This window comes from Sycon ciliatum, chromosome 3 (genome assembly GCF_964019385.1).
Source record: "Sycon ciliatum chromosome 3, ocSycCili1.1, whole genome shotgun sequence".
NCBI classification, from domain to species: Eukaryota; Metazoa; Porifera; class Calcarea; order Leucosolenida; family Sycettidae; genus Sycon; species Sycon ciliatum.
The window spans coordinates 20,107,788-20,134,616 of record NC_088645.1 but is presented as its reverse complement, the minus strand read 5'-3'; the positions used below and the strand labels follow the sequence as shown (position 1 = coordinate 20,134,616).

Below are 26,829 nucleotides of genomic sequence, written 5' to 3'. Positions count from 1 at the left end.
TGTCCTGCGAATTTCCGGCCAAGACATTACTGTCAAATGCCGTGGAAACCCGCTACCAGCAGTTCACCATGCGAAGTACCTGGGCATCACGATAGACGAGCACGTTCGATTTGACGAACACGCTAACAATGCTGTGAAGAAGGCCTCGCAGAAGGTGGGAGCACTCTGGAGAGCCCGCCGTTGCCTTACAAGAAAGTCCAGAGAGCAGTACGTGAAATCCGTTGTGATGCCAGATTTGCTCTACGGGTCCGTGGCGTTCTCTTGGTGTCTTCGACAAGACCAGCGGTCCCGCCTTCAGGTCCAGCAAAACCGTGCGGCACGCGCCGTATTCGGCCTGCCACCTCGCACAAGCGCCCAACCTCTGCTTGCTCGTCTACAGCTGTATGGCGTCGAAGAGCTCCACAAGCAAAAGACCCTTATTATGATCTGGCGTTGCTCGAATGGTCGGGCAAGCAATGCACTGCAAGCCGAACAACGCGCGCGCAACGCAGCTTGGGCCTTCGAGTGCCCAAATCTGCCTCCAAAGCCGGCCACGACCGTCCAACCGCTCGTGGGTCCATTTTATGGAACACCCTGCCATCCGACGTGCGTGGTATTACCCAGTACCACCAGTTCAAACAAGCCTGCCTCCCGTTCTGTCTTGCTAGCAGTAGCACCCACTACTGAACACTACAGGAATCTTTGAACGTTTGCGGTACTCCACAGTACCACTCCACAGTACCAGTCATGTGCTGTTTACCGCCTCCCCGTTGTTGTATTCTAACGTTAACGTTATTCATTGACTGAGCGTTCTTTGCTTTGTACTACACCCTGCTATCGTGTAAGGCTATTTCCTACAATATTTTACTGTTTCCATTCGCTTCCATGTAATTGGGCGACACCGCCCGTTTGGTTCTGCGAATTCAAAAAAAAATGTACCTACCTACCTATGTTCTCCACCGACCTAGGGTCTCGGCTTCACTGCACAGCAAACGCGTAGACAGAAAACGGGGGCTAATAATTATCGGTAGATGGGGGGGGGGAGAAAAAGAGAAGAGAGAGAGAGAGAGAGAGAGAGAGAGAGAGAGATAGAGATAGAGAGAGAGAGAGAAGAGAGAGAGAGAGCTGGGAGATAGAAGAGCACAGTGCTCTTGGTGATGGGGACTGCGAAGGATAGCAGGTTCTGGGAGATGTGCATGAGAATCAGAATATTGGTGATGATGGCAGCAGGGTTATAAGGTAAGCAGCTGAACACTAATAAGAACAGGGAAAGCGTTGGCGAGCAGATTCAAAGTGCATCAGTAGCAGAGAGCCAGTCCTGAGCAAGAAGGTGACGGTACACCTTTTTCTTAAAGCTTTGCATGTGGGGCTGGGCGGGTGGGTGGTGGAACAGGTCTGGTGGCAGGGCATTCCATGTTGCAACGGTGCAAGCAGGGAATCATTGGAGACAGCTATTCCGGGTGTTGGCAGGCAGGCCAGTTGTCATCTGGTATGGATGGGAATCCTGCAGCTGGAGAGACTGACGGGTAGGTCTTGTCTCGGGGGCACGGTGAGTGGCTGGTTTAGGGCCCGGTCACACATGCACTCGAAAGTAGCGTATACGCTGAAGCGAGGTCGCAGGAGCGAAAAATGGCATGGCAACGGCGAAAAGCGGAACTTCCGCTTCAGCGGAAACTCCAATCCGCTTCCGCCAAAATTTTCGAAGCGAGACTGTCGCTTCTGCGGATTCGCTTCAGCGGAAAACACCACGGTCTGCTGTATATGGACTTGCTACGAGAAATTTGTATGCGTATGATGTCCATGCAACAAAAATGCGTGCAAGATAGTCATTGACCTCGTCCATTCTCCGTACTATATGCACCACAGTCCACAAACTCTCATTTTTCCGCCAAAGTAGGAGTTGTGCCCTGTTTGCATGTGTGACCATGCACACGTGGTTTCGCTGGAGCGACGCCAGGCTCGCTGCCGCCAAACCTCGTCGCCGAAGCGAATCCCAGTTCATGTGTGACCGGGCCCTTAGGCAGCATCTGCTTCAGAGGGCTGGATGCATCTAGATAGCAGAGCTTGCACTTCCTCCGCGTCATCGAAATTGTCGCCGTTTGACTAGTGACTTGTCTTTTGTTACTGACAACTCCATAAAGTAAGCCATTCAAAACTTATTACACAGTATGATAGTCTGAATAATAATCTTTATTAAAGGATCTCCCAGAGGCGATGGCCTGTCGAGGGGATCTCCTGATGCAAATCATGCAATAGAAATAAACAGTGAGGAAAACTACACGTGTTACAGTATATGCTACATAAATTAGCAATAAACACAGGGCTGGGTTGTTAAAAATAAAACAATTAATTTAAATGTCCAGGGATATACCACTACAGTCAAATTTAAAACATTTCACGTGCAAGCGATATTGCTGCTGAAATTTAGAAAGTGAATCTTGGGATGTCAGCCTTGGTGGAAGGCAGTTCCACAGCTTTCCGATCTTATGCAGAAAGAGAGAGGAAGAGATGCGGCCATGAGAATTGAAAATCAGTTTGTTTGGTCGGCGTGCGCTAGAAGAGATATTGATGTCAAAGCGGGATAGATAATCTGGGTGCCAATGGATATACTTGAACAAAACGGTGATGGAAATGTAAGTGCGTCGGAAGTGAAGGGATTCCAAATTACACAGCCTATTTAAATTATTCTTCGATTCATAGCGATCAAAATCAATCTTCGCAGACCGCAGCAGGCATCTGCAGATCTTTGCTTGTAAAATGTCAAGCGATTCTAGCTGGCTAGCAGTAAGTCTGAAGCACCAGACAGGGATAGCGTACTCTACTGTGGGTCGTACATATGACTTGTAGAGTAGGGCAATATGTGCATGCGATAGATGACGGCCCATAAAGCATAACAAATTTACACGTTGGCGAAACTTTTTGAACACAGTAGTGAAATGGTCATGGAATTTAAGATTAGTGCTGATCTCAACGCCTAGATGGATTACGGTACTTTTAACATTGAGTGGTACGTTGTCCATTTGGACAGACGAAGAGGGTGGAGGAGCATAGTTGGAGAACATGGTGGTCTTGGCCGCAGAAAACTCCCCATGAATGCCTCTAGCCCAGCGCTGGCAGCTTGTTAAATCCAAATGGAAATTGGCCAGATTCTCACCAACAGGTAAACCGATGTTATGAGTGTTGAGCAGTGTAACATCATCAGCAAATAGATAAGGGGCGCTGTGGGTCAATGTGTCGGGAAGGGTATTGATGTAGGTTAAAAACAGCAGGGGTGCAAGATGTGAGCCTTGAGGGACACCACAATTCAAAAGATATCGGGGAGAGATCGTCTCCTTAATCTTGACAGCTATCGTTCTCTGATTGAGATAGCATTCAAACCATTTCACTGAGTTTCGAGTCATAAAAGTACTCAGCCTCTCAATCAGGGTTGGATGATGAACCTTATCGAAGGCTTTCCTGAAGTCAAGAAATGCACAATCATATCTGTTGTGTTTGTCCGAGACACGAGCCATCTGGTGAGTAAGCAGGATAAGTTGGTCCGTTGCTGATCGCTGTGGAACATATGCAAATTGGGACGGTGATATTAATTTGTTGCGATGCAGGAAGCTGCTGAGACTCAGTGCTATCCGGTATTCGAAAAGGCGACTTACGGGATGCAGCAGTGAAATAGGACGATAATTTGTTGGTGAAGAGGCACTTCCTTTGCCTTTATATAATGGGGTAACAGAGGCCGATTTCCAGGAATTGGGGAAGCACGAAGTAGATAAGCTTAAGTTAAACAGGAATGAGAGGGATTCACACAGTAAATCTGCCATTGAGCGTAGTATCGGTATCATGTGATTTGCTGAGGTGGATTTTCGGGGGGATAGGTGTGTTAGGTCGTAATGGACTTGACCAGGACTAAATTTAGAAATGCTGTACAAAGTGGTGCAAGCACTTAATGATGGCGCTTGAGAGGGTTGTCCATTCACTGCCGGTGGCACTGAAGCCTAGAGTAACGTTCCAGGACAATTGTACTGAGAGTTTTCATGCAGAGATGAAGTCCTCGTCGTCGCTGATGTCAATGGACGCAAAAATATCGTTCCGAAATATTTCAAGGAAGGTTGAAAGTTGGTCGCGCTTCATCTCGAACGCTTTGACTTTCTCCACAGGACAAGAGCTGCTATGCTTGTTGTCTGCTAGCTCTGGATGATTTCTACTTCACTACCAACGAAGCCTAGTAAGAATACACGATATTGCGAGGTCGGTTGATTACCGTCGGCGGAATCACCTCGGAATCACCTCGATCTTGAAATGAACTTTTTTTAGCCGTCGCATGCCCACAGCTCATGCAGGTAAGTGTAGTATCACGACCAGCGCGCCCTCTTTTTCAGCATCACTGGTATACCATGGTGCGGCACCTGCGCGTGCATCACTAGCACTACGTGTAGAGTCTACACGGCTCTTGCAGGTACAACCATGTACTAGTACTGAGTGTCTCAGCCAGAGCGACAAATTTTATCGCTGTTGCAGGCATTTAGTATGCCGACCCCTCGATGTTTCTCCAAGCGCTGCCACTCGTTCCACAAAGTCATGCTCACCCCAGCTAAGGTAAAACAGTGATGAGGCTTGAGTGAATGGCCATAAGCACGAGAAATGTGCAGGCTGCCACGCCTGACTGATCTCAGCGAGTCGAAATTACCAGCGCAGCGACATCAGCGAAGAAATTGCGTCTAGTTCAAAAATTCAAGCTTCCAATAACAGAAAATAGAACTTTGCCGTCACCCTATACTGATGACTATCGCCTATGTCCGATTCCTTGCCTCTGGTACGAGTGCTGGTGAGTAAATACCGCGTATTACATCAAAAGTCAAACTGCGACAATTTCGATGACGCGGAGGAAGTAGTATTATGTAAACGACTCCCTGCTGTATAGGGAGATTTTCTGGAAAGAAATACGAAGTAGGGAGACGAGGTAATGCTATTAGAATGGACGTTAGTTGCCGAATAAAAGACAGGATGCGTCAGCAAAAACATACTTTGTAAGAGAGATCCCGTCTTCTCGAAAATAATCCTGAACGGGCTAGTCAGCGCCGGTCACAGGAAACGTCGGAAGAGAGATCCCGTCGACTCCAGAACGTCCGTGATCGGCAGAGTCAGCGCCGTCCACTAGGAGTGTGCGGATAATGCTCGAAAAGGTGGCAGATTCTGCTCGAAAAGCAGTTAAATTGGCAGAACCATACAAACCTTATGGCGGGCAATTCCTCGAATTCTGCTCCAATTCTTTATCCACTTACCAAACATGCATGAAACTTACCAGAAAAAGTACCGAATTCTGCCAATTTTTCTGCCGGAATTATCCGCATATGCCTACCGGTCACAGGAAACGTCAGGACAGATATCCCTTCGACTCCAGAACGCTAGCCAGGGCCATCACAGCTTTGACACGTTACATGCATGATGATCAAGCAAAAAAGCATAGCGTAGGGCCCTGAGCTTCCAAGCTCTCTCGTTTGGTATTTGTTTGTTTGTGTGTTTGTTTGTTTGTGTCACGCCTGGCGCTATCCGTATCTGACGGCAAAAAAGCATAGGATGTTATAAATGTTTCAATTCTCCTATTTTTTTTTAAGGCATATCATGGGATTCGAACCTGCACTATCGCCCTACATGCATTCCCCCATACACTTCGCATTCATACCCATTCTTCCAAGTGGCTTCACGTTATTATCTTGCGTTTGAAAGCCCTATTTGAATATTGCGGGCAGCTGTATGTGGCCAGCTGTGTTTGATGGTGCGGTACGGTACGGGAGACGGTGTCGTATTTACCTCGATCGTACCTGTCCCGTACCTATCCCCTACCGTGCCGTGCCATCAAAGACGGCTGGCCACAATGCATATTCAAATAGGGCTTTCAAATGCAAGATCACAATCTGAAACAACTTGGAAGAATTAGTATGTATGCGAAGTGTATCGGGAGATGCATGCAAGGCGCGCGATAGTGCGGGTTCGAATCTCAGGTCATGTCTTTAAAAAAAGGATTTTTTTAAAAGAATTTATAGCATCCCTATGCTTCCTTTTTGTCTAGGTCATCAAGGCAAAAAAGCATAGCGTAGGGCCCTGAGCTTCTAAGCTCTCTCGTTTGGTATTTGTTTGTGTGTTTGTTTGTTTGTTTGTTTGTGTCACGCCTGGCGCTATCCCGTATCTGTCCCGTGCTGTACCGTACCAGCAAAGACAGCTGGCCACAATATTTTTGTTTGTTTGTGCCATCGACATGCCTGGCGCTATCCTGTACCTGTCCCGTACCATCAAGCGTACGGTACCATCAAGAGAATGAGTATATATGCGAAGTGTATCGGGGGAATGCATTCAGTGCAGTAACATTTTGTGTGGATTTGTGTGCGAGGCCGAGATCCCACTAGCAGGCTGGCTGGGCCGCCTGTCAACCAGCCCGGGAATTGCATGTAGGCCGATAGCACAATAATAATAAAGTATATACAGTCATGTAGATGTGTAGCAGGGAGTCATATTATGTAAACGACTCCCTGCTGTATTGAGAGATTTTCTGGAAAGAAATACGAGGTAGGGAGACTAGTAAATGCAATCAGAATGGATATTAGTAGCCATCAGTATAATAATAAGAAGAAGAAGAACGCCCGTGATCGTCAGAGTCAGCGCCGGTCCCAGGAAACGTCAGGACAGACATCCCGTCGACTCAAGAACGCCCGTTATCGGCAGAGTCAGCGCCGGTCCCATAGCTATGCTGAAGACGTTACTTCAGTATCTCATTGAAACGTTTTTGCAATACAATGATGGAGCTAATCAAAGGAAAAAGCATTTCCATCAGTTCTAACAACATGCACGATGAGCTAGGCAACAAAGCATAGCGCAGGGCCCTAAGCTTCCAAGCTCTCTCGTTCGGTATTTGTGTGTTTGTTTGTTTGTTTGTGTCACGCCTGGCGATATCCGTGTCTAACGGCAAAAAAACATAGGATGTTATATATTTTTCAATTCTTCTATTTTTTTTTCAAGGCATATCCTGGGATTCGGACCCGCACTATCGCCCTACATGCATCCCCCCATACACTTCGCATTTATACCCATTCTTCCAAGTGGCTTCACGTTATTATCTTGCGTTTGAAAGCCCTATTTGAATATTGCGGGCAGCTGTATGTGGCCAGCTGTGTTTGATGGTGCGGTACGGTACGGGAGACGGTGTCGTATTTACCTCGATCGTACCTGTCCCGTACCTATCCCCTACCGTGCCGTGCCATCAAAGACGGCTGGCCACAATGCATATTCAAATAGGGCTTTCAAATGCAAGATCACAATGTGAAACAACTTGGAAGAATTAATATGTATGCGAAGTGTATCGGGGGATGCATGCAGGGTGCGCGATAGTGCGGGTTCGAATCCCAGGTTATGTCTTTAAAGAAAAGGAATTCTTTAAAGAATTTATAACATCCCTATGCTTTTTTTTGTCTAGGTCATCAAGGCAAAAAAGCATAGCGTAGGGCCCTGAGCTTGCAAGCTCTCCCGTTTCGTATTGTGTTCATGTTCATTGTCCGAGGGCACCTTTGTAGAGCCAGGAGTTGTGCGATTTTCAGTAATTTTTGAGGGTATGTTAATTTGAAGGATTCCTTCAAAAACAATTTTCTGGGGCTTTCAACAGTCGGTCTGCTTCGAAAATGAAGCTCGCCTGCCAGATTGATTTGCACATTATAATATTGTTGTCGTGAGCATTCATTTTTTGGATCCCATTTGCAGAAGAAGGCCTGTGATACCTGTCATCACAGGTGACAAAGTAGAGCAACGGGCATTATGCTGAGCGTTGCAATTTTTCGAAGTCTACTGGCCAGTTCCAAAGCAATTCGAAACGAGCTCAGTTACTTACAAATATTTACAGAGAGACCAATTGCGCTAATCACGCTAGTCGGCGTGGTACTATCACAAACAAAAAGTGTAAAACGAAAGGGCACGGGGCATTTCATTGACAATACAATGAAAAAGAAGGGTAGCACAAAGACATCACCAATATATCAGACTGGCAAAATTCCAAAAAAGACGTGGGGGACAAAAAAGCTAATACAAAACAGAGAATTGAATGACATCTATCCGCCTTGCCTAAAAAATTATTTTTTAATGGGTGAGCCGAATCCAGGACTTTTAGAGCAGACTTGGACGTTGGACATACATGTACACTTTTACTTTCGCAAAAGTTTGGACTGGCAAAACTGCTTGGTTGCGGTGTCTCTGGAGACCTCTTCGACGATCCTCGCTAGCGAGGCGAAATCCGGTAGGATCAGCAATCTTGATAAGAGATTGTTTTTGTCTTGTATAAGTTTCATAGAATGCAGCTCACGCAGGTTGACGCCCGTGCCAATGCCGATCGGAAAGATATCCACGCCTACATCATCGTGAAGTTTCTCAGCATAAGGTGTCGGTGGACCTCCACGATTTGAGTAGCCGTCTGTTAGCAGGATGAGGCGTTTTTTGCTCTCCGTGCGCATTCCAAACTTATGTTGGAAGATGTGCGACTTACAACGTTCCAAAGCGGGCGCTGTGGCTGTGGAACCTCCCATTACCCACCAGAGTCGCTGGGCGGCCATGAAGCTGTCTCGGATCGCTTCAGCACTGATGTGGATCTCGGTGGAGCGCGTGAAGTTGAAGACTATCTGCACATTAGTGGAGTAGATAATGAGCGCTAGCCGGATATCCGAAGGCTGCCCTGGACCTTTCCATTTGTAGCACATGAGGCCCATCAGTGTGGCGATGTTTTGCACTGCGCGTTCGTAGTTGTTTCGGCGAACGCTTCCGGATGCGTCAATTACGATAGCAATGTCTTTAGGGTCTTCCTGGAGGTCGTCAGGTGAGGGAAGCTCATCTACCTCCGGTGTGATAGAGTCAGACGGTGGTTCAGGATCGGTATCTTCTTCTTCGCTGTGATCGTCAATCCTGCTTCTATAAGGTACAGCGCCGCTACCCAGGCTTGGGTAGAAATGTGGTGGCGACTGGAGTCTTGGTGGAAATTGTGCTGGAGGTGCTGGACGCTGTGGATGTATTATGCGTGCTCGTGGACCTGGAGCATATGGAAGTACTGGAGGCCCTGCGACTAGTCCAGGTGCTGGCCCTGGTGCGCTGAGTGAGTAACCTGGAGCCACTAGAGGTGGGTGTTGACCTTGCGCAATAGGGTTATTTTGCGGTGGTGGAGCTTGTCTTGGTGCCTGCGGTACTTCGTAGCGCGGACGAGTATCTGGAGGGTTTACGCCATCAAACTCGGTGTCGAACGCCTGTTTCAACATCTCGAGTTGCTCTTGTGGCGAAGGCAAACCTGCAAAGTGAAAAAAACCCATCACAAACACATTTTTGTTGACATTGATAAATTATGCCTCATAATCCCCAAAAAAAGATTAAAACCCAGTGCAGTGGGCACATGACTGCACCGGTTTATCCCCCCCCCCCGCCCCACTCCCTCCCTATGGCCAAATAACATTCGGACGATAATGCATGCCATTCATGACCCTTGTACCAGACACAGACTGAAACAGGCATCCACGCCCACCAAGTTCGAGGCACGAAGCCAAAAATACAGAATATATCTGATTGAATTTTCTCACTCTGCCAGTATTGTCACACTGAAGTCGAAGCCTACGATGGAACCGTCTCCCACATGGTGTGACCTGTGACGGCTCTTCGGAGTATTATTTTTGCACGTATCACCAAACCGTTTAAATTAAATTGCTATCGGATTAACCATTTTATTAATATACAGTTTTTTACAATGTCTTCGCCACCATTCTCATGTTTCTTTTGCTGTTTATTCTCACTTCATCTAGGTGTTGGTGTGCACCTTCTTTTTTTTCATTTTATCTCCTTATGGTCGATTTTGGGCTTCTTTGTAGTAGCACTTCGAGGTGCATTTTATTATTGAGCTACTGAAGTTAAATAAATCGAATATAATACCAAGTACCATTATCACGATTACCTGGAACACTTCACTAAGACCCAAACTACGGAAGTAAAGTGGTATATTGTCATGAATGTCCCCCTTAAACTTATTCTTGGGGAACAGCACACGTCTGCATTTACCCACATGCTTCCCACTCATCGCCTTCCTTGAATCAACTTCAAAAGGTCTCAGCGTTCCTCTCTCTCTTCCTCTAGGTGTCTTTCCTAGACACTTTCATTGCATTTTACTTCACCCCCAGAGAAGTCAGGATCATAATCAAAGATGGTGCCCCTGCGTTTTCTGATACGATCACTCTGCTGCCTGTTTGTATTTACATTGCAAGAAAGCATCACTCCCTGCTCAATACATAATGTTTCGGGGAATTCACCCCCCCCCCCATCAGTTGAGCTTGGGTGGGCGTTTTTGCAGGTTTGCCGAGTTGAAGGTTCGATGGATCTCTAGTGTGTTCTGGATGGCAGACTTGAGTCGGTGAAGTGAGAATTCAAGTCGGCAGGAAAAGCTGGAGCTCCCACGCAGGGAGAAAAACACAAGTCCACAAGTATCGCCGAAGTCGCACCAACCTCTTTTTCAAACTACAGAATGCCAATAATAAAGACATGCAGTGGTTTCCCAAAACAAAATTTCACACTAACAAATGGCTATATCAAACTACAGTTGCGGCCACATTGTGAGTATGGATAGGGCGCAACAGACTGAGGCATTCGCTAACAGAATTACTGGAATCTACAAGAACAAAAAAACATTCAGATCCACCTACATGTTCTATTCGTTTCAACCTTCCGGCTAACTCCATTGCAGTATCCCTCGTCCGGGAGACGCTCTGTAGTCCTTTCATACTCAATGTACTTCGGACATCCGATTCCGCTCGACTGCGTTCCGAAGGACACGGGTATCCATTCCGACCAATTACCGTACTCACACTCTGCCTGGGGTAGGGACGGCTGGCGCGGTAAAAAACTTTCTTCGCCGGAGCCAGAGCCTAAAGGCATAGGCAGGCTTAATCCGTCAATGCTACACGCCAGAAAGCAGAGAAGGAGCAATGCTAGAGGGACGTGTCCCATGGTGCAGCGGGAACGCAAGCGGCTTCTGGATATGAAGCTGCTAACTCAGAACCTGAACTTTCACCTAATAACTCGGCAGCAGTGGAGCTCATCAAGAAAGAAACACTGCAGCAGCTGGAGTGGTCCTCTCTCTCGCTCTTTCCTTTGTGAAACTGAGTCATGAACACACGGACATTATTCTTATAAAGCAATAAAATAGAATTCACGTCGCTGAATAGAGCTTCGCAGCAGCAGTTCTTCACTTTGGCGAGTGGGCAAGTTCATGACCCGATCCGCCTGTCAGGTTTGAAGGTTGATTAGGCTGCTGCTGACAAGTGTAGTTAGTTCATTTGACGGGAAATCAAATGTGTATAAGACTAGTATAGTCTCCAAGGAATAGGTGACGCTCTGCAGGCCTAATGTAAACTTGGCGTGTATATGGCCAAATACTCCATAATTGTGAGTCTTGTGTTATCATACGCTATTCCCATTGCGTGCTAAAGTGATACCAAACAAGCACTGACAACACTCCGGCTGTACTCCTCGTGTAAAACTGTTGTAAGCGCTCAGCTCGTTGAGAGTTGAGACAGTCCGTCCCCGGAGACTGGTTAGCCCATGTCTCCAACGCAGAGAATAGTAGAATGAGCTATCAATGAACATCAGATTGACTGCCGTCAGTCAATCGACGCACGGGTGAATAATGTCGATATAACTGACATGTGCATTCAGGTATACACAGAAAGCAGAATCATCCTTAGATCATGGCAACAATGTCGTCACTTGTCATCTAAGTGATTGACAGCAAGGAGAGTCAGGAATATAACCTGAGCATTTTGTGACAGTCAATATCGGGCAGGGTGCTCGATTTGTGCACCAACGTGACATAATAGCGTCCTGAAATGGCGCCAGCATGAAGCACCGCTTTATGTACATAACTTTGGATATACAAGTGCAGTTCCAGACCCAGCAGCATTGTCTACTCAAATACTGTCAACTTCGCCAATAACGACATTCGGCGGGGCATCAGAAAAGTGTCCTTATAACCGAAGTCCCATTTGAATGTATGTGAACCCATATTTTGTGTAATATGACATGCATATCAAAATCAAGCTCTTTTCTAGCTCTATGTCAATGTGTACTTTATTTTCATATTGCAGTTGAAAGGAACTAAAAATTCAATATGCAAGGGAAATCAATTGAAAAATATGCCTTTTTGAGCCATCTACAGGGCCAGAGACATGTACATGTATGATGATTACTGTACAATCATGTACAACTACATATACATTGTATACATACATATATAGGTGTGCTGGTAAATCCAACAATTTTGAAGCCAACATAAAAAAGGAAGAAAAAGTCCCCCCCTCGGCTGCATTTTCTTGCATGCGTGCCTTTATAATAATATCCATCACAATACATGTAGGTTCTGGTGCATGACAGGTACATGTACATGTACATGTACTTGACTGACAGGTACTTGAAATAGCTGTCAAAAGCCCAGAAAGTCGTTATTCAAGCAGTGAATATGACCTCGGGGCGCTAAAAGCATGTCGCTATACGCGAATTGTCGTTATTCAGATAGTCGTTATATCCGAAGTTAAATGTATACAGTTAGATGGGACTTTGCTCTGGGCATCGAAATTCGGTCGTTATTCGCGAATTGTCGTTATATCCGCAGTCGTTATTAGCGAAGTTGACTGTATATATTGGCAGTCTTCTGACGAGCCAGGAGATGTTGAATTAATAATAATAATAATTCGCGAATAACGACAGAATTTCCATGCCCAGAGCAAAGTTTCATACCACTGTAATACATTTTTATTATAATGAGAGCTATAAAGAGAACAAATTCTGCTGTCATCGCCACACTACAACAAAGTCATGAAGGTTTACCAAAATCGATTTTTTTGTCACAATCATCAGTGGAAAGCCGTGACTGAAGAATAACCATGCTAAATCAATGATTTATTTACATTCAATAATGTGTTACGAGAACAAAACAAAGTGCTAAATAGAATGAGGGATGGTGAGACAATAGAAGTGAATCCTCTATTTAAGCACTTTGTTTTGTTCTCGTAACACATTATTGAATGTATATAAATTGTTGATTTAGCATGGTTATTCTTCAGTCACGGCTTTCCACTGATGATTGTGACAAGAAGATCGATTTTGGTAAACCTTCATGACTTTGTTGTAGTGTGGCGATGACAGCAGAATTTGTTCTCTTTATAGCTATTATAAAATTGTTGTCTCCGCGTCGATTATTATAATGAGACTTCGGATATATCGGCACTTCGCGAATAATGACACATTTTTGATGCCCCGCCGAGTGTCGTTATAAGCGAAGTTGACTGTATATCCGCAGTCGTTATTAGCGAAGTTGACTGTGTACGTGTATACACGGTTTATGCTAGCTGAATGGGATAAGCAATGTGCGGTTAGGAGTGTACGCGGGAGAGCATGTTGTTGACAAAAAATGCTAACGGTGCCATGTGAAAATGCACACCCTACCGTGTAAAGGATCAACGTCAGTGTGTATTTCATACTTGGCCTAACACATGTCACGTGGGTGATTTGAAATCGTGCTCACTGACTCCATGAGGCTTTGAACGCACAATTGACACCATCACATTGTGTTTGTTCTGTGAGACTATGACAAATTTGACAGGGTCTCGCACAACAGACACAACAAATGTGATTGTAGCTTTCAAATGCTTTTGGCACAGTGGGGGCTAATCAAGCTCTCTTGGCAAAAGGTACCGGTACGTAACGCAGCACGTTTAGGTCTCGCACTAGAGAGCCAGAGATGAATTGAAGTGACCGGCTGGTGCCAAGGCAGCTGGTCGTGGTGTGTGGACGACATGCTGACGATATGCTAGCAGCGTGTGGTAGTCACGTTTGTCCCCTTGGGATTTCTCAGGTAAGCGTGAGCCACATGCTCACTCACATGCATTGACGCAATCACACGGACACACATGAAAGCATTAACGCACTCCCACACTCAGACTCAGACTCAGACATGCCCATCGCGGAAGGGATGATAGCGAACAGCTACATTGTATGTTATACATTGCAACTTGTGCTGGGATTACGCCATTGAACAGCTTGCAGGGCTGATGAATTTACAGCCACTAATTTTAGCCTGGTATCCACGGCACAGCTGATTGAAGTGGCTTTTCCTGGCCAGTAAGTCCCTATTTTTCATTTTCATTTTTCCATACGCACTACGCGCGCACACGCACGCCACGCACACACACGCACGTCACACACACACGCACCCCACACATATACACGTTCAAACACACGCGCAATCACGCACATACACCCACCCGGACACAAACCGGTAGGCCTTGACGGATTATGCTAGCATCATATTTCGCATAATTCCTACCAAAATTGAATACTCGCATAATTCGACGCAAATAGCATAAGAATCGCATAAATTGGAATAATGCGCCTTTTCGCATCAAATTCCATACAGTTGTACTGGTTCTACAAGTACAAGAACAAGTAGATCCACCAAGAAGCCGGAGGTTTACGACTCCCTTGATAACATGTCCAGTCCACTACAAATTATAGCAATAAAAACTGCTTTATGGCAGTTTCCTAAAAAATGTTACTGTCGTAGCTAGGTCGGGCGGTGCGTTGACCCCGTTGAACTTTTGCTACTACAGTACAATGCCATCTACAAAAAAAAACTCTTGCGCGCGCTAGTCGTCATGCATGTTTTTTTGCGAAACCAAGTTGGCTAGTGCTGTGGTGTTTCGTCGCAAATGTGCAGCATAATGCGGCATAACATGATAACTTTTAGCATAAAAATAGCATAATTCTGCAATTTTTCAGCACTGCGAAAAGCATAATTTCAGGAAAATATTAACATAATCCATCAAGGCCTACAAACCGGGAGCACACATTATATGCACACACTAACATTGATAATAGCAATGAAAAGTATGAATGCCGCAGACATCACCACGCAACATGACAATTTGTTCAAGGTTTGGTTTTGTGTGTTTCCAAAATCGATTTTCACGGTCCGATCATCAGTGGAAATACGGAACTAAAGAGATCAAAGGAAAAACAAAGGTTAAAAATCCAAAGAAGTGTGACACATGACGGGTAACTTGTGGTAAGTATTACAAAAAGTGAGAACTAAAATAAAGAGTAAGTGTGACAAACGGCTAACATAACACGACTAACATTGATCCTGTGGTTTTAGGTAACATTAACAAAACAGTGCACCACTGACGAAATATGACTGTACTACCAGGATAAATAAAATAAAAATGTTTACACCGGACACACTTCTGGCCTGTCGGGACCACAAACCAGGCGGTGAGTGCCTCCTCCGTGATAATAACTACATGAACACGAAATTAAACCAGAGACGACCTTCACCATTTTCGGTATCATTATGAACGACAACCCGTAGTAAATCATTGAAATCATTGCGCTTTTCCCATAATAATTATTTTACTTCTAAGGCGCACTGAAGATAATGATAGGATTGAGCAGTGGCTAGCCTAAAGAGGAAAGGCCACAATATCTAGTCACAAACGCGAGTTGCGATTATGAACAACGGAAGTACTCAGTAGGTCTGGTAGATCAAGAAGATGCAATGTGCGTAGAGCGAAGAATGAGTGGCATCAGAAGGAAGAAACCAACATCTCCCTGTAGGAAATATTTAGTACTACATCTGATTTACTATTAGCCCAAAAACATAAGCTTTGAACTTGGAAAGCAATACTTGAGAATTTCCTAACTGTGCACCTCGTTATAGGATTCTAGGGGAACCATGTTGGGAAGGCTAGCCATTATTCAAATGCGAGTGTGGATCCGCAAAGTCGCTTGGTTTGCCACCTTCCATGTCTACTGAATTCATGCAGATATTGCTCGTGCCGATCAAAGACCACTGTGACACGACCTTGCCGCTTTACGCTGGACCACTGAAGTAGCAGTTAGTTGCAGGGAGAAAGGTGCAGCAAATACATCATCGCACTTTGCGTGGTGTAAACTCTTCACTTTATTTACTTTCACTCGGCATCAAGTCGGGACATTGACATTGAGCAAATCTGGCTTGGATTGCACGTAGGCGTGTAATTCTCTTGGCCTGCCAACCTAACAACCACATGATATGAACAGTGGCCAATGCAAGCATGACGAGTAGACATGACAACCCGGTGATTGCTGTAGTTTGCAAGCCACAACCTGCAGAGGGTGACATGGAAGCAGCCAGCGTTGTTCAAACACTCTATCAACAGTAAGGCATCGTCACTCAGCTCATTTTCTCTTGTGTCTATCACAGAACGAAAGAGCATGTAGAGTACAACTTCTCATTCACTGTTGTTATTGTTGTATACTTTATTTATAGTGGAAATCAAAACACACTGACCTGATGTGCTATTGAGTCCCGGATTGTCTTGCGAAGCATCTTGTCTCCAGAATTGGCCCAATGTCAATGCACGGCCAGGTAACAACCCTAAGACAACTGAATGAACCAATCCAAAGTATTGGGCATACCGTATAATCGGCATGCTAATCACAGCGGTGCTAATCAGTGGACTCAGGCTGCCCAGATTACTTCCCTCATGGAACATGTCTCTCTAAAAATGTAAGATGAGAAGCAAATGATTTTTTGTAGGCGATGATGATACCTCTTTGAGCGTCTTGAAGCTAGCCTCTGAGGGCAGTCACCGCACTTAGCAAATCACATGACCGATTCAGGCCCACAGGAACCGGCTTGAGCAGATTGGTGCAGCTGGTTTAAATCCGTAGATGTACCTTGGTTCCTTCCTTGAAAAACATCCTAAAGTCACTAGAATCCATGAAAACGACATGATCGCCACACAGACTGTTCGATTATTCCCGTGGCAGTCCAGTATCGAGGCACGCGCAACATTGCGCCGTTTCGTACAGTCTAAGGTCCATTTTTAGTGAAACAGGCTATAGATATAATATTATCCAGCGCGTTTCGGTGCCTACTTTTCAGATCTCGTTGCTAGTTCACTATGGAGCACCCCACTATTCTGGTCTTTCTACTGCTACTGGGAGCGGCCAACACGAGAGCCGAAAGTAAGTGCAATCATCAAGCTTGCATCTCCTGCTTGTAAGTCAGACCAGTGTGTCGAACCGTGTGTGCCGATTAGCATGACATCACTACTATTACACACACAGTCATAACCCTAGATGGTAGTCCCCCACTTTAACCCTTTGTGACCCCATCGATCGATATCGATCGATTGGTAAACAGTAAACGCCCATTATCGTCTTTCATAAGAGTACATGCAAGAAGGCAGCAATGCTCATTCTGGCGACGTAAAATATTATAATTTACTGCAATGACACTCGATGCGTGAAAACCGTTAGTTCATTGAATATAATTCTTATAATAAGAAAAGGGCCAAGGAACTACGAGATGCAAGTAGCCATTGGCGGACTATGCTCGGCCAATCGTCAAATTATGCTTTTGATTATGCAACAATTATGCCAACAATTATGCCACAATTATGCCAATATGCTGAATTATGCTGAATTATGCTCGGTTCCACTATGTATTCACGCTGTACATAGAGGATTGAGAAACCACGCATACACACACGGCCATGCCCTAAGCATAATTTTTGTCTAAACCGAAAGATTATGCCGACCTTACACGTTGGAATCCGTATATTATACCGGAGCATGATATTTTGACGAAATCCCAGGATTATGCCAAATATTATGCCGGCATAATCCGCCAAGGGCTATAAAAAGGAGTAGTAACTGGGGTATTTAAAAAGTATATCTGCAGGCTTTCTGACAAAGCTGTATTATGCCCCTAAGCATAATTTTTGTCTAAACCGAAAGATTATGCCGACCTTACACGTTGGAATCCGTATATTATGCCGGAGCATAATGTTTTGACGAAATCCTAAGATTATGCCCAATATTATGCTGGCATAATCCGCCAAGGGCTAGATACAAGCGCTCCAATCGAGTCTAATGCTGGTTGGCTAACACTCTCTCTCTTTGTATTGGCCGGTGTTCTCACTGTGCTATGAGATGCTGTAATAAATAAATTAATTAATAAATTAATTAATAATGAATAATATTTGGAGTGTTTTAGCTTTAGAAAAGACTTTAGTTGTCCAAATTTTTCTTATCTGCTGCGTGGATTGTCTACACAGCACTGTACTAACATTATAAATATGGTGGTGTGGTAGGTAGACTACCAAACAACATAGAACATCAGAAACATTGGCACAAGATAAGGCGTTTTTCGCAGAAACCCTACAAAACATATATTTATGCACGGATGGAGAGGTTGTAACTTTATAACGGAAGTATTATTATTATGGTGAGTTAAGAAGTCTAAGGAAGATGTTGAACGGCCTCTGCCGGGATGGCGACTACAACATAGCTCAGTGGTTAGAGCATCGCTGGCCTCACGCGAGGGCCCCTGGCTTGAATTCTCGTGTTGACAGTCAATTTTTCTTCAGACTCTTCCCGTTCCCGTCTTTCCTCCAAACCAGCGAATAATTATATCAATGACCCATAGCATGTTCTTGAGACTGCTAAAATGTAGAGATATGGGTGTTTTCCAACCATGGTCTATAGTCCGAAAAAAGATAAGTGTAGTTCCTTGGTCCTTTTTCTTCTCATATTAATAAACATTCTGTGTACTAACAATTTTCATGCATTGAGTTTCATTACAGTAAATTCCCCTTCGCAACTTTATCATTATTACTGAAATAGAGTACTATGTCAGAGAGCTGATTTTCGCAGACTTTGGATCTGTCCTGCAGATTGTATCGACGAACTGTAACTGTTCACGAGAAAAAGTGCCAGGACTTTTGATCTTTTACAGCATGGTTTTGGAGTGGAAATATCCATCTGAGGAGAGATTGGATGTTCGGAATCAGAATCAAAGGTTGAACCTCATGATCATGTTTGTCCCCTCCGTGAGCCCTCACAGTTTACAGCTCTCCATCCTAGTCCATTCCTTTACAGTTGGGTTAGGATTTTTTATGTTTCTTTACCTTTTCTCCTCTTTTGTTCTCTCTGCTTTTTTCCTTTATTTCAATGACGTACTGTACAGCTTGTTTGGAAACCAGCGTTCCATTGAAGGCAATGTGCGGAGTAGCATTGGCGTCTGCACTGTTCTCGCTCTGGTCAGTAGCCACCCTTATTCGTATGTTTCGAATTGAAAAGGTGCTGGAGGCGTACATCAACCATTGCAGCCTAGATAATAAGAGTCCATTGGCCTAAGCTGACATTGGAGAGAAGCTTGCTAAGGAATTTTTCTTTTGACGTTTGCGAAAGTTTTAGAGCAGATGTTTTCCGCTCTGAGCGAGGTGATGTTTGGAGTAGCACGAAGACAATTTCTTCGAAGTTTTTACTGCAAAAAACGTTTCTGCACTCCATAGAATAGGCACCTTAGGTTGTTATGATTACCTTACATTATGTGAACGTCCCTAATATGCCCTTTCTCTTGATTCTTTTTTCCAATTGCAGTAGAATACACGCCGTGAGTAGCATGCCTCATCATTGGTTCCTCTATTACAACGACGCTATACACATCGCAAATGATAGTAAATATCTTATTTCTTGTTAAAAATTTGTATTGTTTACAATTTTGTCGTTAAGCCATTTTCTAAATAGCGCGAAAACCACAGCACACTGTAGCATCTCTTTTCGGATCCTGACAATATTGAAGGTGTTTCATTAATCATTGTATCCCTCTAACGGAGACAAGCTGTGAAAAATGGTTTTGTTGGGATTGTTTCTCAGTTCTCTCTTACTTGTGGCGAGCCGCAAGTAATGTGCATGATTGGCATGGTAACATTTGTAAGTGCATCTGTATGCTCAACATGACACCTTATGCATTACAATAGACAAGTATAATATGAAGAAGAGGTTGGTGCCACTTCGGTGATAGTAGGGGAAGAGTGTGTTGCTCCCTACATGGGAGCTCGTGGTTTTCCTGCCAACTTGAATTCTCACTTGAATGACTCACGACTGCCATCCAGAGCACACGAGAACTCCATGGAACCGTCCAATCGGCAAACCTGCAGGAAAACACAACTCCCTGCTCAATACACAGTGTTTCGGGGAATTCACCCCTCATCAGTTGAGCTTGAGTAGGCTTAGGAAGATTGTGCCTGGAGAGCACCATCTGGAGAGCTCAACTGATGAGGCATGAATTCACCGAAACACTGTGTATTGAACAGGGAGTAGTAGAATATGGTAGATTTAAGTCAGAGTGGTGTCCTCTTGCTTGTGGAGATCAAGCAGATTTAGATCACGTCCAGCGTATTCTCGTGCGTGTATTGCTGACATGCAGTAGTGAATCATTGCACTAATCTCTTCCACAGTGACATGGAACGCAGTATGTCTCTGGACACCAGGATCTAGGGCAATCTGGCATAAATCTGTATGCTGGGGTACTGACTTCGCCACACCATCCATCCTGTTATGCCATCTACATACCTGTAGTTACTTCCGTTTGCAGCATATCTTTATGCATAGCTCTGTGGAATATCCCGCCCACTGTGTCAACTGCATGTACAACGTTCTACGCAGCAAAACACTCGATGTTGCAGCGGCAACTACATGTAGGTGCCATGGGCATTGTGCGCTTCGGCCAGCCGTCCAACTAATTACTCAGCACATACACTGCGTTTGTATGGTCGGCCTTGGCAAACTATGCCAGACAGTAGGACCGACTTCGCTGTTCGTGGCGAGCTGCGCGGCGCATCACCGTGCCTGGTCTCCAGCAGCCTTTTCTCGTTACCATTCCCCTTCCACGGATTTGCTTCTCCCAACCTGAAAACAGCGTCCGAAGTGAGCATGCAATGCGCTTTCCGTTGACTTCTAAAGCTAAGAGCATCCTTAGTCTGTCGTGCAAAGATAACTTCGATCATTGAAGGGATATCTTGTTCACCGGCATTGGTATATTTGCTAGTGTTCTAGGCTGGCTGTCTGCATACGAGGTCCTGAAGTGTGGAGTCACCGAACCCCAAATCGTGCGATATCCATCAGTATGGAAGCAGGTGAGCTATAGAAAATCTAACGTTACGACTACTTTTTGAAGCCTACCGAAGCAGCACGGAACTTATAAAGCCTCCATCCCAGTGTAGAGAAGGCCCAAACAAGTTAAGTGCGGGCCTTAGCACTGGGAAATGTGGTTTGAAGATTTATCAAACTATTTAAGCTCCGGAGCGCATTGGCCAAGGTTAGGCAACTGGATCAAGATACGCAGGGCGCAGAGATTTTTACAAATCGGCAGAGAGAGGATCAAAAAAGAAGAAGAAACATGTTGTGCCTCATGCCTGAATTTTGAGTCCGAGCGTTTTTCAAACTTTTCAAACTTGAATTCTCTCTCTCTCCTATGTACACTTACGGGCCGCGAGTTTAGATTTTTGTGGAACTGTGGGGACCATGCGTATCACATGGAATCATCTGTTGGAGATGATGAGCGAGAGAGATAGAGAGAGAGAAAGAGAGCGAAAGACAGAGCGAAAGAGAGAGAGAGAGAGAGAGAGGGTGAGAGTGAGAGAGAGAGAGAGAGAGATAGGTAGAGAGAGAGAGAGAGAGAGAGAGAGAGAGAGAGAGAGAGAGAGAGAGAGAGAGAGAGAGAGAGAGAGAGAGAGAGAGAGAGAGAGAGAGGGAGATAGAGAGAGACGGAGAGAGACGGAGAGAGCCGGAGCGAGAGAGAGATGTAAAGAAAGTGATGGAGCGAAAGAGAGACAAGAGAGTGAAATAGAGGGAGTGCCCTAGAACAATGATAGATTCTGAGCCGACCACTACCATCGTCTTGCATTGCTTTTGTAAGAAGAAAGCTAGATCCGAATGTCATGGTTGTGCATGGTTGGGGGGGGGGGGAGGGAGCATGCCGTGATCTGGACATGATATCAAACAAACTTGTTATTTGAAAGCGGAAATACATTTTTTGGCAATTTCATCTATTTTTTTCTTCTTCTTGCTTTCAGATTGCGATGGCCGCCTGTACATCACGGTAATGACTGGTGTCTCTACAGTCGTATCGGTAGGACTGGTGGTCGGATGCCTGTTCAATTTGCGTCGTTTGTACATTCAGATACGCACTCTCCGGGGGAAACACGAGCATATGTTCGTCGGAACGGAGTTCTCCCTCCAATGGATATTCTCGATCAATGTGTCAAACCCTGGTGGACAAGGCCACAAGAAAATGACTAAGCGAGAGAGTAAGAGCGAAGGCAAAAGTGACTCGTTTGAAAATGTCCACGCCACCGCCGACAGTTCTGGCAGCTTTGTAAAACACAATCCTCATCTTCGTTCTTCGTCGGTGAGGATGCGCACAGAGATCAGTTCAACAACCTGCCCAAACCTGACAGCTGGCGATGATGATATGCACGTGCAGGAACCGTCGTCGGTCAAAGGCCCCCTACCAGAGTACTTGACGATGGATGAACCCTCTTCGACTGGAGAGGATAGAACACAAATAGATCAGGGAAAAACAACTGCATGCGAAACTATTGCTGAGAGCGTAGAGGATGAAAGTCCTGGATCCTCCGTGACTGACCAGGGAACTGCCAAGTCATTCCTCAAGCGAAATGAAAGGAAATCTAACAAGACTGCGAATGTCGGTGCAGACCAGAGTCGTTACACGTGGGTAGAATCCCCCAGGCAGAGTGAATACATGCATCCGGAAAGAGGACCAGAGGAAAGCAGCAACGAAACGAGCCGAAGCGTTTACACGCGGCCAGAACCACAAATCCGGTGTGAATACACACAGCCAGGAACAGATCACGGGAAAAGCAACAAATCAACCTCTGTCTACGAGGACATTGAGTGCAGTGGTGATGAACCCCAGCAAGCCGTCAGCGATCCAGACCCGCGCGCCAAAATGGCAACATTCAAAACGAAGTCAAGCAGTTCCGTTCAGAGCACATACGAGAGCATAGGGCCTCACAGTTCAAGTGAATACGAACATCCTACCAACCGCACAGGAAGAACCAACACTGGAACCAGCACATACGAGATTATCAAACCTAACAACCAGGAGTCACCCTATGCTGTTGGAAATCCCGCTCAGGATGTCATCACCCAGGCCCGCTCAGCAAACAGAAGATCTGGTGGAGACAGTACGCACCTGTACGGCACAAGCCTCATAGGGAGTGAGGTGAACACAAGTGAGTACATGCTGCTGGAGGGAGTAAGTCGTGCACCGAACAACACTAGCGCAGGCGAGTATGAAACTGCGACGCCGGGGAAAAGTGTTTCGGTTTACGAGAGCTCAGCGTGTTAGATTATTGTGTAAGGTGAATGGCATTATGTAACCAAACTCGCCATTTCGTGCTGCCAATTAATTCCGGTGTTATTATCTCCTTATTAATCACATCAAATATAATTATTTTTTTCACAATATTCTTTCTTGAGCGATAAAGTCGTGATTTCAAAAGTCTCGAGGATCAATTTTTCATTTTGTCTTTGCTTTTCAACCAAAATGGATGAGCATTTGTGTGATGGCATTATCGATGAAATGACAGAAACGTATCCTATTCCTTCTCCGTTCTCAATATCTTTCAAGTACTGAATTTCCATGTGACATCAATCTCGGGGAGCCACTACATGTAGTAGAGGGAAAGCTAAAAAAACACCCCTCATTCACACTACTGGGACACGAATTCACACTTAATTCTCTTATGAACTAAACACTCTTCATGACTTTTTATTTGTTTTTCTCCAAAGTTTAGGGTGGCTCGAGGCTATCGGTTCTTACTCTTCACATCGAATTACTACAACATAACTATAATAAACTACTAAAACCACGTCATTCTCGCTCTATTCAGTGCGAACAAGAAAATAATTACGTAACCGATTGGATGGCAAAGTAAATTGTCCTCAGTATTCCGTTTGCCCGTTAGCTTAAAGACACTTCATCATACCGAATAGATGTATATTGTCGCACTTGCACCCGTCAAGACCATTAGTCTCAATGCCACTCTGTATAAAATCGCTTATTGCGACTTTCAATGGCCGGTTGACCTTGAGAACGCAATACAGTGATGTCCTTTTCTTGGTGTTCGTTACAGCTGGAGAACAGTAAAAATCCGTGCATATGGGGGCACAGTGGTATGTTGTAATTCACTGTCATTGACACAGGGCACCAACCACTGATATTAATAGACAGGTTTTGCAGAACGAACGCTTGCGCGAATTTCGTTTGTCACGAAAAGCGAAATTTCGTGCGAACGTTCGCAGTTTTAAACGCGAAAGGTGCTGGAAACGCGAAACAAACTTTCGGAGTATTTTTCGCTCTTTGTGGACCGTTGGTGCACGGTGAGCTACCCTCAATCCTTATGTTTGTGCTTGATCTCTACTCTTGGCTTGGTCCGCGAGTGCTAGCTTTCCTTGTGGCAGCCCGTGTTGCTTCATCTCTGGAAACATCTCCGATATCCTGCCTGCTCGTCTTCGCACTGCTCACAGTCGGTTACATCAATGATGCCTTTTTGAATTTCAGGTGTTGATGGGCCAGATTACGGCATAAGCCAACCCATTTGTCTGTGTATCTCCGGCCATGGACACCGTAGTCAACGAGCTCTCGCCTCAGGCCGTGACTCAGGGTGCAGCCACTCACAACAAACAAATAATCGGATGAAGACCACTTCCCAAACAAGCGCGAGTGCACGCGAAATTTTCTTGGAGCGAAAAACATGCAAAACACAATTTTCGCGCGAACGTTCCCAACAGCTTTTGCAACCCGGAACGCGAAAATCATTGCGAACGTTCGCTCTGCAAAACCTCTCTACTGACTGATCTCAGGGGCGCGTGGTCATGAGGGTCATGCAACCTAGCTTTGTATGAACATGGATCCTTTCCTGACGCATGTGGTGCATCCAATCCACAAATCCTAAAGCTATTGATCTAGTTTCCAGATATTGCGCAAAATGAACAATGGGTATAATGCTGTAAGGCCCAATAATTTACCCTACTCTGTGCTGCCCTTTCAAGCAAATGAAAACATCTGTCACGCGCCTTCATTATTCATGCAGAACACCTGAGTGAAGAACGACCCCGCCGCTACAAACATCAACTGAACTCAAACATGCAAACACAGATACACATACACACGCACACAAATACACACACACACACACATACACGAAAGGGCGCTGGTTTATCCTTGTTGACGTGTCATGGTTTTTCAAGCATGATTTCGTGTGTTTCTCCCCTGCTCCGTTGCAGCTCCCCACACTCATGCGAAACTTTACCCAGCTTTCCAAAGCAAATATTCGACATTATCTACTTGATTAAATTCGAAATCCACTCCTCAGCTCCAATCATATTTTATCGAAGTACTATGATCTGAGAAGAACCGCTTTTGTTTTTTACGTTACGCTATGCTGTGGACATTTGAAGCGGCAAGTGACTGTCCGAGGCATGATGCTATACTCAATGCCCTGCTCGTAATAGCAGTCACTTTTATTGTTGTGTACATGTCAGCTATCATCTTTGCTGTCAGACGGCATCGCTACATCAAACAAGAACTCGAACGGCTAGCGCTCCTCATCGCATCTGACGTGACAGCAGATATTCTTCACGATGGCAGCGGGGCGTTGGCGTTGGAGACGGAGACATCAGAATCGGTCCCAGGGAAGAACTGGAGATGCTCCGCAGAGCAAACTGGCGATATCTTTCCGTCTGCAAACGCAGTAGTCGGTAAGCGGAAAGCATCCAGTGGGACATGTAGTCTTGCAACCATTCCTGAATACGCTGAGATAAATCGGTTTGGCCAACTGGATGGAGACCACTGGTACGAGGAATTCGAGGTTGACTGTGTAAGCCAGGCGTACGAAGGAATTGACAGTGAATCACTCATGTACACCGATTTGATATTTACGCCGTTATATCAAGATATTAAGTCTGAGCATCGCGGGAAAATTCGGAATGCAGAGTCATTAGGATCTAGTTCGGCAAGTAAACGTACATCACAGCACTCCTCCCACACTTCAGCGTCCGTTCCAGACTATCTGGAGCTTCTTCAGGAAGGGAAAGCGGGTGAGAAGCCGAGTGAGGATTATGATTATGTCGTGTTCCAGAAACAATGTTTCAAGCAGAAAGGGAGCCAAGTTTCATGTGGAGACGTGGTTCATGACAATGGCTCCACATCGGTAAGCAATGGCAGTATCAGGGATACAGCTTCTGGAATCACACCTGATGACGAGATATATTCTCACGTAGTGTGTAATATGACGGATAGAGCAGGACCTGTTCCTACGGAAATGCCGTTAACAGCGCTAACTGATGAACATGGATACCTGTTGCTGACTTCCTCTGACACTAGTGAATATGGACAGAGAGTGCACAGTGACGGTCGTGCATCTCCTCATTGTAGAGAGAAAGTACACCTCCCGGAATCCCATTGCGATAACGACGATACGACATCAGACGTCTGTACGAAAACAGTGTATCTAGCACTGGATTCGCAAGGAGCTGAAATGTCCTTTTACACAGTGCCGTCTAAAGGAGATAATCTCCTTAGACCAGTTCTGGAGCGCCTACCCCTGGAAGAGGAGGAGGAGGAAGAATACACATATGTATTTTGTGGGAACGGCCAGTCTGCAGGTCGGCCTCAAATATACCGTAGAGTTGCTGACAAAGATGGAGGCTCTGATCTATCTAGTTATACCAAGGTAGATAGGAGCTCAATGAGCCCCTCTCTGTACACATCATTGAGTGCAGGGAACGGCAAAGGTTCCATGGACAGCAGCGTAGGACCTACATTACTTGCACCAGACAAATCCAGTGTGTCACAGACCACCGAGAACTAGAACATTAACTTCTTCCTGGACATACAAAGTGACTAACTGTTTAGGTAATCTCCATAGCAGTGAGAGA

At 45.3% G+C, this 26,829-nt stretch overlaps 3 protein-coding genes and 1 long non-coding RNA gene across 5 annotated transcripts in view; 3 read left to right on the top strand and 1 right to left on the bottom strand.

Annotated features, from left to right (window-relative positions):
- LOC135811692 (small ribosomal subunit protein uS15-like) overlaps positions 1–25,839 on the top strand; it is a 90,301-nt gene extending 64,462 nt beyond the window's left edge. The window contains exon 7 of the mRNA XM_065324927.1: positions 25,799–25,839. Coding sequence (XP_065180999.1) covers positions 25,799–25,824 — 26 coding nt within the window. The 3' untranslated portion in view covers positions 25,825–25,839. The remainder of the gene's footprint in view (positions 1–25,798) is intronic.
- Positions 7,775–11,128, bottom strand: LOC135811685 (uncharacterized). The gene is made up of 2 exons (XM_065324920.1): positions 10,683–11,128; positions 7,775–9,286 (listed from the first exon to the last, which is right to left on the bottom strand). The coding sequence occupies exons 1-2, from the start codon at positions 10,984–10,986 to the stop codon at positions 8,160–8,162; spliced, it is 1,431 nt and encodes a 476-aa protein (XP_065180992.1). The 5' UTR covers positions 10,987–11,128; the 3' UTR covers positions 7,775–8,159.
- Positions 16,210–19,728, top strand: LOC135811694 (uncharacterized). Of its 2 annotated transcripts, XR_010552683.1 has the most exons (3): positions 16,210–16,228; positions 16,958–17,040; positions 19,046–19,728. It is a non-coding gene; the product is annotated as an uncharacterized LOC135811694 (long non-coding RNA). The 2 variants fall into 2 exon arrangements; XR_010552682.1 differs by lacking the exon at positions 16,210–16,228 and having other exon boundaries at positions 16,698–17,040.
- LOC135811688 (uncharacterized) lies at positions 20,623–23,764 on the top strand. Its single transcript, XM_065324923.1, has 2 exons — positions 20,623–20,999; positions 21,939–23,764. Exons 1-2 carry the CDS (start codon positions 20,990–20,992, stop codon positions 23,234–23,236), a joined length of 1,308 nt encoding a protein of 435 aa, XP_065180995.1. The 5' UTR covers positions 20,623–20,989; the 3' UTR covers positions 23,237–23,764.
- Positions 25,840–26,829: the final 990 nt, after the last annotated feature.